The 14,100-nt window shown below is 39.0% G+C and overlaps 1 protein-coding gene across 3 annotated transcripts in view; it reads right to left on the reverse strand.

Moving 5' to 3' along the window:
- Positions 1 to 8,123: 8,123 nt before the first annotated feature.
- The window catches only part of CD47 (CD47 molecule), a 43,944-nt gene continuing 37,967 nt past the window's right edge, over positions 8,124 to 14,100 (reverse strand). For all 3 annotated transcript variants that reach the window (XM_065404544.1, XM_065404545.1, XM_065404536.1), the window contains one exon: positions 8,124 to 10,453. In XM_065404544.1, coding sequence (XP_065260616.1) covers positions 10,401 to 10,453 — 53 coding nt within the window. In that variant the 3' untranslated portion in view covers positions 8,124 to 10,400. The remainder of the gene's footprint in view (positions 10,454 to 14,100) is intronic.

Here is a 14,100-nt window from a genome sequence, read left to right on the forward strand (position 1 = left end):
GAGCTTATATAGTTGCTGAAATGTTGATTGATTAGAGGTAAAAGTAGCTCAGCTTTATGGAATGGAGCATAGATGCTCAGCACTTGTTAATCGGGAGAAGTTACGTGGAAAAATAAGTAACATTAAAATTCATAAATTCAATTCTTTATAGTTTGGTTAAAGGAAATATAGCAATAGTTTCCCACTTGTCTGCATGTACTTCTCTTCTGTATTCGCAAGAGACGTTTTTCTTTTTTTAAAAAAATAGAAACTTTGCTGTCTTAAAAGAACGCTTTAGTAAAATAATGTTTTCTATCACAGCAAGTTCTGAAATGTCAAGTCCATACTTACGGGCTTTTATCATATCTAGTATGATGCTGCTGCTGCTGCTAATATCATATGTTGTTCTGAAGAAGTATACGAAGCCATGTAAGTTCATCAATTTTACTTTACTATTCCAGTGTTTGTATTAACATCTTGCACTAAATCTTTGATGCTCAGTTTTCATCTGTAAATTAGTGATTTCTCTTTGCAGATGGTTGTGTAATTTCAGGTGACACTTTGTTCATCCAGTGCAGTTCTAGGACTCAGTCCTGCAATGTGCTGAGCACTCTGGTTCTGATCCATCAAAGCTCTCCACGCTTAACTTTAAAGATGTGATTATCCCAGTGAAGTCAATTAAACTATTCACATGCCTAAAGTTAGGTGCATAGTTAAGTACTTTAGTCTATTGGGGCCTAGTTGAGGGAGATGAAGATGCTGGACAAGCCCCAGGAGATGTGCAGCACCTCACGCGATCAGGCCCTAACTCTTCAGAACCAGTGAAAACACCTATTTAGAGGAAATTAACATCATACAGGGCCATCTGTCCTATTTTCCATTGTCACTTTAGCTCCTCATGTTCAATGAGATCTTCTTATCTTTGCTCTCTTACCCATTTATTTGTGCTTATGTACCCATTAAGCAGACCCCTTTCCATTTGTGCTATGCAGATCTTTGCACGTGTTCCATCTCCTATGGCATGTCCCTGTACGGCTCTCTTTCTGTCCCTGTGCTCTCTATCATGGCTAAAGATTTCTTTTTAAAAAAACTTGGTCACTCTTCCAAGGCTTCCCATGCTGCCTTTTCATTTTCATTAACTCCATTCTTCTGATTTCAAATATATGTATTTGAAGGCAATGACTCAGAAGGAATCCTATATATGTCAATTGGCCCAGGCCAATTTACTCATTAAAAACTCCTAAACCTTTCCCACATACTGACTTTTATCTTTTGGACACTTGGTTTGAAGAACATTTCTGTACGTAGTCTGCATTCTTTATTCATTGCTTCTTTGTCCTACCAGTGGGCTTATTGTATTCCAAAAATGCTGATGGATGCTGAAATGCCTAATACGAACAATGTTTGCATTTGTATAGACAGTGTCTTTGCAGATTTCTTAAGCCTATTCATGCACCTGCTACAAATGTTACTGAAAGGGAAATGCATGTGATTAAATCAAAAGCACTGAAATGTATGATGATTGTGCACGCTGTAATAATTTGAGATGCATTGATCAATATTTCAGAAGCTGTACCCAGCTTGGCTAAGTAATGAGTAGTGGAAAAGTGCCAGTGGGGAACATCAGAACACTCAGCAAATAGTCAGCTGAAGACTATAAAACCAAGGCTGTAGAGGAGTTATTTAGGGCGGTGTGCAAGGGTATGAGTAGGAATAATGGAGCGAAATTAAGAAAGGGAAAATGTAGACTATACAGCAAGAAGGCTTCCTGACAGAAAGATGCATTAGGCTGTGATATAGTCTCCAAGGGAAGTGGTAGAAACCCGATCACTTCAGACATTTTGAAGGATACTGGGTAAAACACTGGAAAATATATTGTAGGAACATTCCTAGACTATCAGGGATATGGACTGGATATCTTTAATAGGTCTTTTGCATCTCTATGCATCTTGAGACTGACTCCAACCAGATGTCGTTCCTCTCAATCAGCCTGATGTAGTGGAAATAAATTTCAGAGTTTTCTTTTAAGTGTATCTTTGGTGACTTTTGAAAATCTAATAAAGCTACATTTCTAGGGATGATGGTAGTTACCATAAAGTGCGATGAGTGCACGTGAAAACTATCATGGTGCCGTGAGGTATGCAGTCTGTCCTTGTTGCCATGGAAAAGGTACACATTTCCTGTGCTCCTACCTTATGTTACGCTGGTCACTACTGTACTACTTTAGGAGAATGGGTTTTAGTGAATTTCTGGAGAGCTCAGTGTAGTGTTTATGGAAGACATGATAAGATTGGGGACCAGATTCATTGGTACGTTCCAGCTATTTTGTGCTGCTTCAGTGATATAATGCAGCCTTTACCCATTTTAACTAGTTGGATAAGCCAGTTTTTTTTTACTGCTTTTGGCCACTGAAGCAGCACAAAATAGCCAGCGTACACTGGCCTGTATTTTTAAGAGACTTCTGTAGTGCCACATTAGAAGATTTACCTCTAAAACACCAGAGGCAAGAATTAATAGGCCAGATTTTTAAAGGTATTTAGGCACCTAAAAATGCCCTGGATGCTTTTGAAAATCACACTAATCTGTGTCTTTAGGTGCCTTTGAAAAGCTGGGCCAACAAACTGAGAGCTTGTCTACATGGACGTTTAGTTCATAATGTGCTTTGATCTAATCTCATTTCAAAGAGGACTAGAACAAAGCGCTCTAATGAACTTTGTGAACATCAGCCAGGTCAACGAGGACAGTTGGCGTGCAAAGGTGATAGTACAGGGTGAAGTCACACCCCAGTCTGCCCCGAACCTCAATGTTCGAATAGACAAGCTCTAATTCTCCTCTCACTTCAGTAGAATTGCTCTTCTCTTCAGTTGACTTTTACTAGCATGAGATCAGAATCAAACTCTGATTCACCACTTGTATACAGCAAACTATCTGTTCTTATAATGAACGGTTAAAGAAATGCTCATAATTGCGTGCCACACACATCTGTGGCATAAAAATCCAGCCAGAGATTAATTGGCACAGAAGAGAGTAAGTAAATATTTAGTAACACTGGGAACATGTCCCTGCTTCTTTAGTTCATTCATACATCATTAAAGAGCAATAACTTCTAGAACAAAATATCAAAAATTCTTCTTGGGATCAGGCAACATCTCAGTGAAAGGCTCCGAGGTCTGCTAATTATATCTGACTACTATTCAACTTTCATATCTTGCAATTTTGGGGTGTAATTCACCTCTGTGCATAGGTTTATTTACCACTCAAATCCTCAGTATAGGACTACAATGGGATTCAACTGATGCCCAGACCTTGTTTACCCTCTGCATAGGGCTGACTTTCACCCTCAGTATATTGCTCTATTAAAGTGATTTAGGAGCACTAGTTCCACAAAGTGAATGAGATTTGTCCTCCTAAATCACATAGGTGTTTCCAAGAAGCCCACCCCTAGTCTGTAGTTGGAAGGGATAGACCCTTCTAAAGGGTAAGAATGATCATCTTATGGTGAAACTGTGGTTCTCAAGTACAAAGCTTTAATGTAAACTAAGATTAAGGTTTTTCTCACTGTAACTCAAGGGGCTTGAGTCACCACTGTTTTATGCGGATGTATCTTTAGTGAAATAAATGGAGTTATACCAGTGTAAAACTGGAATGATGAAGTGGTGAATCAGGCCCATAGTCTGTTAATGGTGAAATATATCACCCCTTAACAGCTGTCTCAAAAGCATATGGAAAATCCATCTTTACCCAGAAAATATGTATTCTAGGACAATTTCAGTTCCGTGACTCTTTTTGGGGCTTTCCAGCAAAACACTGTGAGATTCTGTTTTTTGTCCAATGCATTCTCTTTGTTACATTCCTGGGGCCAGATTCTGCTGTTACACTGGTGAATAGCTTGTCACATCATTCATAAGTTTCAATGGATTTACTCTGGATGTAGACCAATAGAACCAAGAGCAGAATTTAGTCTTTGATGAATTGACTCAAGTATGTGGGGTTGGAAAAGTGTCTTATTATTTCAGATAAATAGCAGAGTGGTGTCTTCTGTCTCAAACTTTCTTATTACAGTGAGTTGATTGACCTACATTTTTCTTCTTTACAATTTTCCTCCTGCCTTTTTCACATGCACCATTAACTCCTGGAGGTCGTCCAGCAGTCGTTATCTCATACACATGTGATAACATTTAATGCATCACAAATGCTCCTAGTTAGGGTAGACAGAAAGCATCTTCAGGGTAGGGACCATTTTCCCTCTGTACGGTACTGTGATGGGCACAATGATGGCCCATAATATTTCTTCAACCATAATTTGTTTACTGTTGCTATGGTTAGTTTTGTTCACACTCAGTGTGTTATTAAAAGCTATTCACTCCCTGATGTAGCGTACCAGCTTTTCACTGTAGTGCCAAGATTAGATTAGTAGCTCAGAACTCAGGGTAAGCTGTTTATTCCCTTTTTGCCAATTATCAGTCAATTTTTTCTTAATATACTCCATCTGCTAGGAACATTAGACAGCACAGAATCTAGGCAGTTTAGGGTGGAGGAAGTGGCCAGCTATGGGGAGAAGAGTAAATACATTGGGCAATTAGACTAGTGCAGGGGACGAGGGCCAGGAAATGCTCGTAGGTGACTTTGGTAATGGGAGTTTTAGTTGCATGTAGATGGCTGATGCCAGATTGAGGGGACACACAGTGTTGAGATACAGGGAAAGAAGGCGCACAGGTGACGGGAGCTCTCTCACTGGCCACAAACACAAATATTTTGGGTAAAAATTGCAAATGCACCTAAGTCACTCTGGTCCAGATCCTCATCAGGGTTTAGTCACCTAACACCTATTTTCATGGGCCAAGCTGTTATTAAAAACAAGGATGACTGAGGGGAATCTCTCCACAGCTATTCTATTCCCTTTAGAAATGCTGTTGTAACCACAGCACCAACTAATTCACTCCATACCCAACTATTCCCAGCTTTGGGAACTGGTGGGAAGAAAGGGGAAAAGGGGCTGTGGATAACACATATATTCAAATATAGTTCTAGGTCTTATCCTCTTCAGCTGTTTCAACATCATTCAAAAAGATGCCTGTGAAATCTCTGGCCTTGCATCAAATTCCAAGATACATTTTAGGACAACATTAAGGTTCTCATTGCTACTGTGAAACCTGAAAGCATTTGATGCAAACTTTCCATTATTTTAATACCAATAACTCGTTCTAGTCTGAAGAAAGCCTCTAAGGTGTTTCATCGTTGTACTGACCATGGGCGGCGGGTATCAAAGGCCAGGCTATGGCCCCACCCATTTCCCACCCCACTGCCCTTCTCCCCTGAAGCCGGCGGGGGCTCAGCGGGAACTCGGTCCCGCCAGTGGCCAGAGTGGTTCGGGCCAGCCTGGGGAGTTCCTCCGGCTGTGGGAGTGGGGCGGGCTCAGGGCTTTGATGGGCATGGCCTCAGGCAGGGCCGGTGGGGTAGCCTCCCCAAAGGGGGGTGTTCACCCTCCGCCCATGGTACTGACACAGCATTTGCATCTATTACTAGTTCTACTTTAATGCTTAAATTCTCCATGTTTTGGAAGGATTTAATTGACCCTTTGGCAAACAAATCCATCCAACTCCATCCTCAAACAATAAGGGTTCAGCTTTCATTGACTACAGCCGGAGCTGTGTGTGCATAGCCAAGGGCAGACTTGAGCCAAATGTGATTATACCCTCATTTGCCATTCATACCAGATAGAATTGTCATTTACCCATTTTTATATTCTCATTAACCCACAGAGGTAGATGTATAAACCTGGCAGTAAATGTTTGCGAGTTCTAAAAGGAGTTCATCATTTATTTTGGATTGTCTTTTAAATGGCTGAATTCTCTCCTTTCTGTGCAGCTCAAGAAATGGTGGAGGAGGAACAGCATCTTTAGTTTTGATTCAACTCCCTGCTCACCCTGTTGTGCTCAACCTTGTACTGGCACCCTGATGAGATAAAGGAAACACCTTAATAGATCTCTTTGAACAGCTGATTTTTGTATGGGGACATGATGAATTACCAGAGTGTACGTCTGCTGCTTTGTTCTTGAGTAAATTTAACCAACAAACAACAGAAAGAAAAATTGGGCTTTCCTATACAGTAAAAGGCCAAATTGTGCCATTGGTTCTTCATGTGTAACTCCCAACGCCTTCAAGGGGGGGTTAAGTGCATGTAACTGAAGAGTAAATTTAGCCTTGAGATTCTGTTCATGCTAAACGGAGATCAGTTAAACTGATCATATATAACAGTCTGGGGAAAACTGCCTCTGTTCTTTCATAGTTCTGGCCAACCACTGTAAGTAAAAAAAAAATGCAGCTAAGGAAACAGGCAAAGACATGAACTCAAAACCTACAGTGGGATTTAGTGGGGGTAAGTAGTATACACCAGATGGACCTTTTAAATGGAGATGTTTTACTATCTCATTTATAAGATACCTGAAGGGGAAACTAGACCTTTTCCAGATTAGACCATTACACTGATCCCCTGGAACCAGTCAAATGGGAATAGATACAACCTTTTCTAAAAGTAGAACGTACTAAATTTGCCTACTCCAGCACTAACAAGGATGGTTGAATCTTTGCTTCTCCTGACCTTGGGTTATACAATTCAGTGAGCAGGTGGAACAGTGCATGAGCCAAGACCAAGTCCTGCTGTACACATGGCCTTCATGCCCATGGAATGTAACACTTCACAAATTCCAATTTTATCCTCTCAGATCTCCTGTGAGGTAGGGAAGGGTTGTTACCCACCCTGGAGATGAAGAACCTCATCAGAAAGATTACCCCAGACAGCACATGAATCACATGGCAGATGGGGTAACTGAATCCAGCTTGCCCAAATCCCACTTCAGTCAATACTTTAATCACAGTAGAAGACCTTCCCTTCCTCTATCAAAACTGCCATGCCAGCATAGACCAATTGTTTATCTAGGCTGGTATCCTTGGTTTAGGCTGCTTCAGAGGAAAGTTACAAGGAAAAATAGGCAGTTTGGATTAAAGCAAGTAAGGAACACGGAGGGGAGGAGGGATCAAGAGAGAAATTTGAAAGAGCCAGGAAAGCTTGAGAAAAGATATTTGAGTAATGACAGCAAAGGTTTAAAAATGGAATGAAACTAGTACTAAAGTCCTCAGAGCTGACAGCTGAATCTTCTGAGGCTTTAACATGATGGCAAAGAGCCTTCTGTCCTGGATAAATTTCAGTTACAATTTACGACCTAAAATTTTCGCAGTATACAGGTATTAGCCATAGTCTTCCATGATGATCTGGCCTGTTAAGTTGCTGGATGTTGTTAAATGACTGCTACTTTCCATACCACTGGGCTGTTTCTCTGATGAGAGAAGAGCTTCCCAGATCTAGTTTATGAAGATAGTGAAGTGTTATTTGACTTGGCTGACTGGGAGGGACCCCAAAGGCTGGGCTGCTTTTAAGGAAACTGGGTTTTGGCTTCTGTGTAACCAGTAAGGTATCGTGGAAGCAACTTTAGGAACGGTCTGCCCCATTCTTTGCAGTTTGCCCTAATTGAATAACCTCAGTGTGGCCCCCCATGACTCCGGTCACAGATTGTTTTGAGAAATGCGGACCTTTGGCTCTAATCAGGATGATGGGGGAGAGGCCCAATAATGTCCGAAGGATTGCGTTCACCTTTCAATTTCAATATTGTATGCAGCATAGTATGACTTTAATGATAGTTGTGAGCACTCAGCACCAGGTACTTTCAGGTCCTGAAAGCCTTGCCACTGAGTTCCCAGCAGTGCAGAGGTCAGGACAGTTTACACTATGAATTCTGCAGCAAAAGTCTTTGTAGCTACAAGATAATTAAATTGCTTACCCAGGAATGGCTTAAGACTTTCTTGCTAAATATTTTAATCTGTTTAAAGGACACGAGACTGTGGTATCAAATGCTCAGACATTAGTATTTGTTAAAATAAAAGTGCTACTAACTTTCCAGTTATGATGATTTCAATATAAAATAGGTTTGGTTAGGGTATATTGGAATTACTTAACTTGATTCAACAGTGTTTTTTACAATTTACATGGCCTGCTTTTCCATCACAGTGGCTAACAATCCCTGAAATTATGCCTTTAAAGAGCAGTTACACCAGTAGTTAATTGTGGCAGGAATAAAGACTCACAAACAGTTTAATATGGTTTTATTTTAAGTATAATAGTGCAATATTTACAAAGTTATGTTCATAAATAACAACACTTGGGTAAAGATTGCAGATATCCAAAATGCCAAATCATGAGAGTATGGTTTATTTATATATATACACACACTGGAATCAGTCATTTAAACAACTTTGGTTTTTACTGGAGGGAAGGCAGTGTTAAGTGACTAAGAAATTAACTAACCCACTTTTAACTGGTGCCCAAGAGAAATCCAAAGCAGAGCCTTTGCATACAGCAGTATGATTAATAGACAAGTACTGGGTACTGAATTTTTTTGGTAATATTTTATTAAAGGAATTTGACTTCACCACAACAGTGGCTGCTAAATTCCAGTTTGCTGACAGTTGATTATAAAGCTATATTAAGAGTAAGGCAAAACAGAATTTCAAAGCCTGCTACTTTGTGGAGCTGCTATAAACTACTAGAGGATATCAGTAACTACAGGTGTGTAGATGAGGAGCCCCATGCATAAATGTTAGGGAAGTCCCTGGCTTGCCTCTAATTAATGATCCATATTGTCTCCCACACCTTACTTCGACTATTTTGATTAATGGGGGAGGCTTAACTAAAGGACTAATATATATGGATTTCAACTCTCTATGACTACCCTGATGCTATACCACATTCCAAAACCATACACCTTTAAAAAATTAAAGCAATATGGATAGAGCCTTACAAAGCAAATACAAACTTATACTCCCTAACATTTACACATGTGAATATCCCATTGACTTCTGTTAGGGTGAAGTGGGTTAGCTGAGGTGCTCAATCCTGCAGTCCTCACATGGGGCCTATGCATGTGAGTGTAGGCTGTAGGATCATATTCCCCCCCCCGCCCCCCCGCCCAGTTAATTCCATGGTCTCTATATCAAACTGCAGCATGGCCCTGGCTCTCTCTAGTCACAAAAAATTGTTAAAGGAGAACATTGAGGGTTCACCCACTGTAACTAGTAAGAAAGCAAAGTATAGCTGTTAGCAAGGCCTCACAGACTACACAAGACATGAAGAAATTATTCTAATTAGGTTGTAAAAAAAATTTATATGTAAAACTTGAATACGCTCAGAAGCTGAATTTACTTATTCCCTGTTTGAAAGAGTCTTCTGTTTATGATATAATGACAATATCACAAAGTCAGGATGACCATTTCATTTAAGGCATAAGTAGCAGGATCCCATGAACTAACATAGCTCATGTTTTTATGCATATATTCTTGGTAATAAGGAGGCAGATTTAAAATGCAGATTTGCTGCTAACTTTGATTATTCTCCGTTTTCTGAAAGCATCAAGAGGTTCTTAAATGCCAGTTTGCAAAGGAGAAAGCCTGAGACTGGTTTCGGTACCACAGACTATACCATATGAACATTGTAGGGTACCCTTCAACAATGAAATCAATGGGTTGTGCCCAACAACCGTAGCACTGAATTTGACTCGGGGTGAGTAATATTTAATCAAGACTACAACAAGAGGCACAAAAAACATCCGACTAAAATATCAGTAATCAAAGCACACCACACAACTACTATATATACAAGGAGACTATTATAGTATGTGGGAGTGGGGGGAACTTGGGTAATCATTAAAAAAGGCGTGGTTTTGTTTATGCAGGTTTTTTCAGTGTGGTAAGTGCCATTGTTTTCTATAATACATAAACTGGAAGTGGAAAGAGTAACGTTTGTACAACATCCACTTCCTATTCATACCATATAGGCATGAACATATCTTGCCCATGCACACGCAAACCCCCACTAATCTAAATGTAATTACAACCTTTATCATATTAAACTTCATAGTAGCGACAGTGGATTTTTTTTAATATTTGAGGGGAGAGAGGGTGAGTCAGGAGAGAAACATGCAATACCAATCTGTTTAAATTATCACAAAGGTCTGTCCAAGTAGCATAGTGCTAGTATCATTTGGTCACTGACCTGGCCCAGTTTCAAAGCGATGACTGATGTTTTTTGAAAAGGGTACCACTAATAGTGACACTATAAAGAAATTGCGTGGTCGATAAATAGTGCATTTTCTGCTCTCCTCCTCCCCCTCCCCACACACTCCAGGAAAAAAACAACAACAAAACTCTCTCTCTTGAATGGAACTACCGCTGCTGTGACTATAAAATTACATGTAAATCATTTTAGCATTTTTTTTCCCCAAACGTGCAAAATAGCTACGTTCCTGATTTTCTTCTCTTTGACTAGTGCATCATCAAAGGCCACGGTGTATAAACAAATGTATTTCTTTTCACATATCACCACCTCTGTAGCAGATTCTGTCACTCTCGCCAGTTACTTTCGCTGGAAAATTACAAAACAAAACTATTATTCAAGAATGTTTTGATTAACATCATCCACAACCACCTACACTGTGCTGCCTAACTAAATTCAAACTTTACAATTTTTCTAAAATGTAGACAAATTCACTCAAAAGCATGGGTGGCTAGCATTGGTATAGTAAAAACAACTACTGTATAATTTCTCAACACAGCTTGGGACCGTATCTCAGTTTTGACCTTAAAACCCCTGTTACTCTAGGAGGTGATTTTTTAAAGGTACAAATAGCAGGTGCCTAACTAACCTGTGTGTTTTTAAAAGTCTTCACCCAGTATCTTATACAAATATGGAGTGAAGAATTTTGATTTGTACAAACGGGGACCAGGAAAACATTGAACAATTCATTTAAAATGGTCTGTCAAAGCAGAATTCGCCTTCAGAAGTGAAAGGTTGTTGCACTGACCCCATTTTGCTGTCTGACTTTATTGACATCTAAAAAAATGTAGATGACAGAAATTCACACTGTATAATGGTCTGCTTGTGTTAGATCATTGCTGAGGGAAAAGAAAGTGTTGATTTCCAAAGCAGGAGTACAGATACTTCCTATGAAAGAGCCTTCCCCCCCCAGTCTTTATTTCAGTTATACCAAATGACTAACATATTTTATCGCTTTAAGGGATGCTGGTAAAGTTATTCATTGTCTCATATGAGTAGATGCATTCCTATTGGTTTAGGAAAGCAGTCCTTATGAGTACTCGGATGAATCACAACAGCTTAGCCATGAGTTACAGAAATTCAGCAGTACATTGTACTTACTTATAAGCTGGAATATTAAATTATCAATAAATTAGCATCAGCCAATAATCTTACTGGCTGCCTCTAGTTCCATTTGTGCTCTGCACAAAGATAAAATTGGTTGAAACCACCCCCATCTAATAATTTAGAGTTCTCTTTAGGCTCAGGGTCTGGCAGTTTCCTTGAACTGGCCTTCTCAGTCTCCAGGGGCAGCGAAAGTAGAGTTAGTGTCTCCTAATACTTATGTGGGTGGTACGTGAGAGCAGGAAATATAACATACTAGCGTGAAGGAGGAATACAAGGAGAAAAATAGCTAGTCTACGTGTAAGATAAGAACACAGACCATTAAAACAATAACAAACGGGTGACGAACCCACAAAGCCAAGGGAATTCTCTACTTGACGAAGTCAAACAGTGCAGACACACTATGGAATGTCTGAGCATATATACTCAGGATAGTACTTAATTGTGGAGATCCTCCTCTAGTAGGGGTGTGCATTTCTTTCTTAAAATGTTTGGTGGTTGCCTTAGCTCAAAACTTCTTTGCTAAAATGTGTACCTCATAAAACTAAAACAAAAAAAGCTATTACCTGTATTAAAGCAATTTTGTCACTCTACAAGCAAGTTCACATGGTAACACAGCTTCTGCAAACATTCTCAAATTGCTACCCTGACCACACTGGGTAAAGTGCTAGATTCACCAGTGTGTAGTCATTAAGCTATCAGTGTGCAACTAATGTATTGGGAGAACTGTAGCAATACCAGTCAAAGCAGATAAAATATATGGCCACAAGACTAGCTTAGTATTTAAGTTAAATACTGTAACCATTTCAAATCTAGTTTTTCAAATAAATACATCAGTGAACAGAAAATTAAATGCACCATTAAATCTTAATGTGAAATATTAAATTTTTTTAAATTATAATTGGTCAAAAGGCAGACAATTTTTTTTAAAATTTGACAAATAGAAATGTTACTTAATCAATAGCATTCCCCCCAAATACTATTAAGTTTTTGTAACAAGTGTCAGATAAAAAAAATAAAATAATTTCTAAGTAGAGGAATAATCTGCATGTTCAAGCCTGAGAACAAATTACAAGTGAAAATTTAACACAACCTTAAATTACACTGTCAAATTAATACATGATATTCTTTGCACTACTAATCCCATATTTGATTACAATTGCTAGAGATTTAAAAATGACATTTAATAATTTTTTATTTAACTTCTTGAACATCATTCTGTTTGGATAGTCCATAGTCACCTTTCTGGATCTAAATTTCCTGTTAAAAAGTGATTGTTTGGGTTTCCAACAAAACAGGAGAATGCTTAAAATCAAAAGTAGTTTTTCATTTCACTTTGTATACTCTTGAAAAAATACTGTTTTTAAAAAGAAAAATCTTCAAAGTCTAAAAGTTGGGCCCACACTACTTGGCAATGTCCCTTTAAATATAATCAGCAAAAGAGAGGAAAATCATTAATGGGCCAAAAAGAGGAGACATACTTATAGTCCACAAAGGAGACTCAAAGGTCTACACACACCCTTTCCCTCACAACCAGGGGGAAAAAGTAAAAAGTCTGCTTGTTTTTTACATTATAAATTCAGTTTTTGTTTACCCTCTTTTTACTAGAAAACTCTATAGATGATAGGAGTATGAGGAAGCTTATGACATCACAAAGTGGTACCTGATCAACTGGAAAGTGTTTTTTGTTAACACCTATTTAATTCACACACTTAACAACTGGTGGGAGGGTAGGGGAGCTCTTTTTCGTCATGATTCGATACCTCTAGCCCTTTTGGTAAGAGCTAAGAGAGGTTGCAGTTTGCATCTCTGATTGTTACAAAGGAGACTTCAGCTAAACAAAGATGATAATACTTGACATTTCTGCTATTTCCAAGATAAAAAATAGCAGAAATAATCCAATATTTAAACAATCCTACATACCTTTCACAATCCTTCTTTATACCATACATCATAAAGCAGTAAAAAAAGGATACAAATGCATCTGTCTTCAGATCACCTATAACATTCCAGTATAATGCAATATAACTTAAAGATTGCACCCTTCATGCGATCTGTATCCTATGCTGCATCATATATTAGCAGCATCCTTGGTACAGGTGATTTTTAATTTTAAAATCCCAGAGTAAACATTAATTAACTGGTCAAAATCTACAGCAGCAGGTAACATTTGACTCACCATCATTCTAACATCACTCCTTTAGCATCTTTAAAAGTCAAGCAGAAGATTAGTAATTAGCCAAGCAAATAATTAGAAATGTTACATGATTAGTATTCTGATTAGTTTTAAAATAGGTGTTGAGACATCACTACTTCCCAGTATGCCAATTAATGAATTTCTGAACAGCCTAAGGAAGACAGGTTTCAGGGCCACCCTTCTTCCACTGTAAAAATCCCCCACACCAGGCATTAACAGTGTTTCCTTCCCATATTGTTTTACTCCACCACCATGGGTCTTCCCAAACCCAAGAGACGACAGAGAAGAGGAGTGAGATTTTGCCTTATCCCACTATGAAAGTCCCTTATCCCACTTAAATGCACCTCATAAAGAAGACTGGCTCAACAACAGCCTTCCTGGAGGAGCATCCCTTTTCCTCAGTAAGACATGGCCTTTTTGCAAAGCAGACAGGGATATTGTTCCAATTGTGATGCTACTTTTGTTCTAAAGCAGTCAGCAATCAATGGCTAGCAGGTGTAGACAATACACAACACTCCCTTATGCCCAGAGTTGCAGGCATCACACAACAGCGATACATCAAACTCTCAGTGGCTCAGGGAGCTGGATAATTTGAGACACCTTACCCAAAGCAACAGCACTCAGTGCTAAGCAAAATTGTGACCCATCTCTAAAA

The sequence above is a fragment of the Emys orbicularis genome, chromosome 1 (genome assembly GCF_028017835.1).
Source record: "Emys orbicularis isolate rEmyOrb1 chromosome 1, rEmyOrb1.hap1, whole genome shotgun sequence".
NCBI classification, from domain to species: Eukaryota; Metazoa; Chordata; order Testudines; family Emydidae; genus Emys; species Emys orbicularis.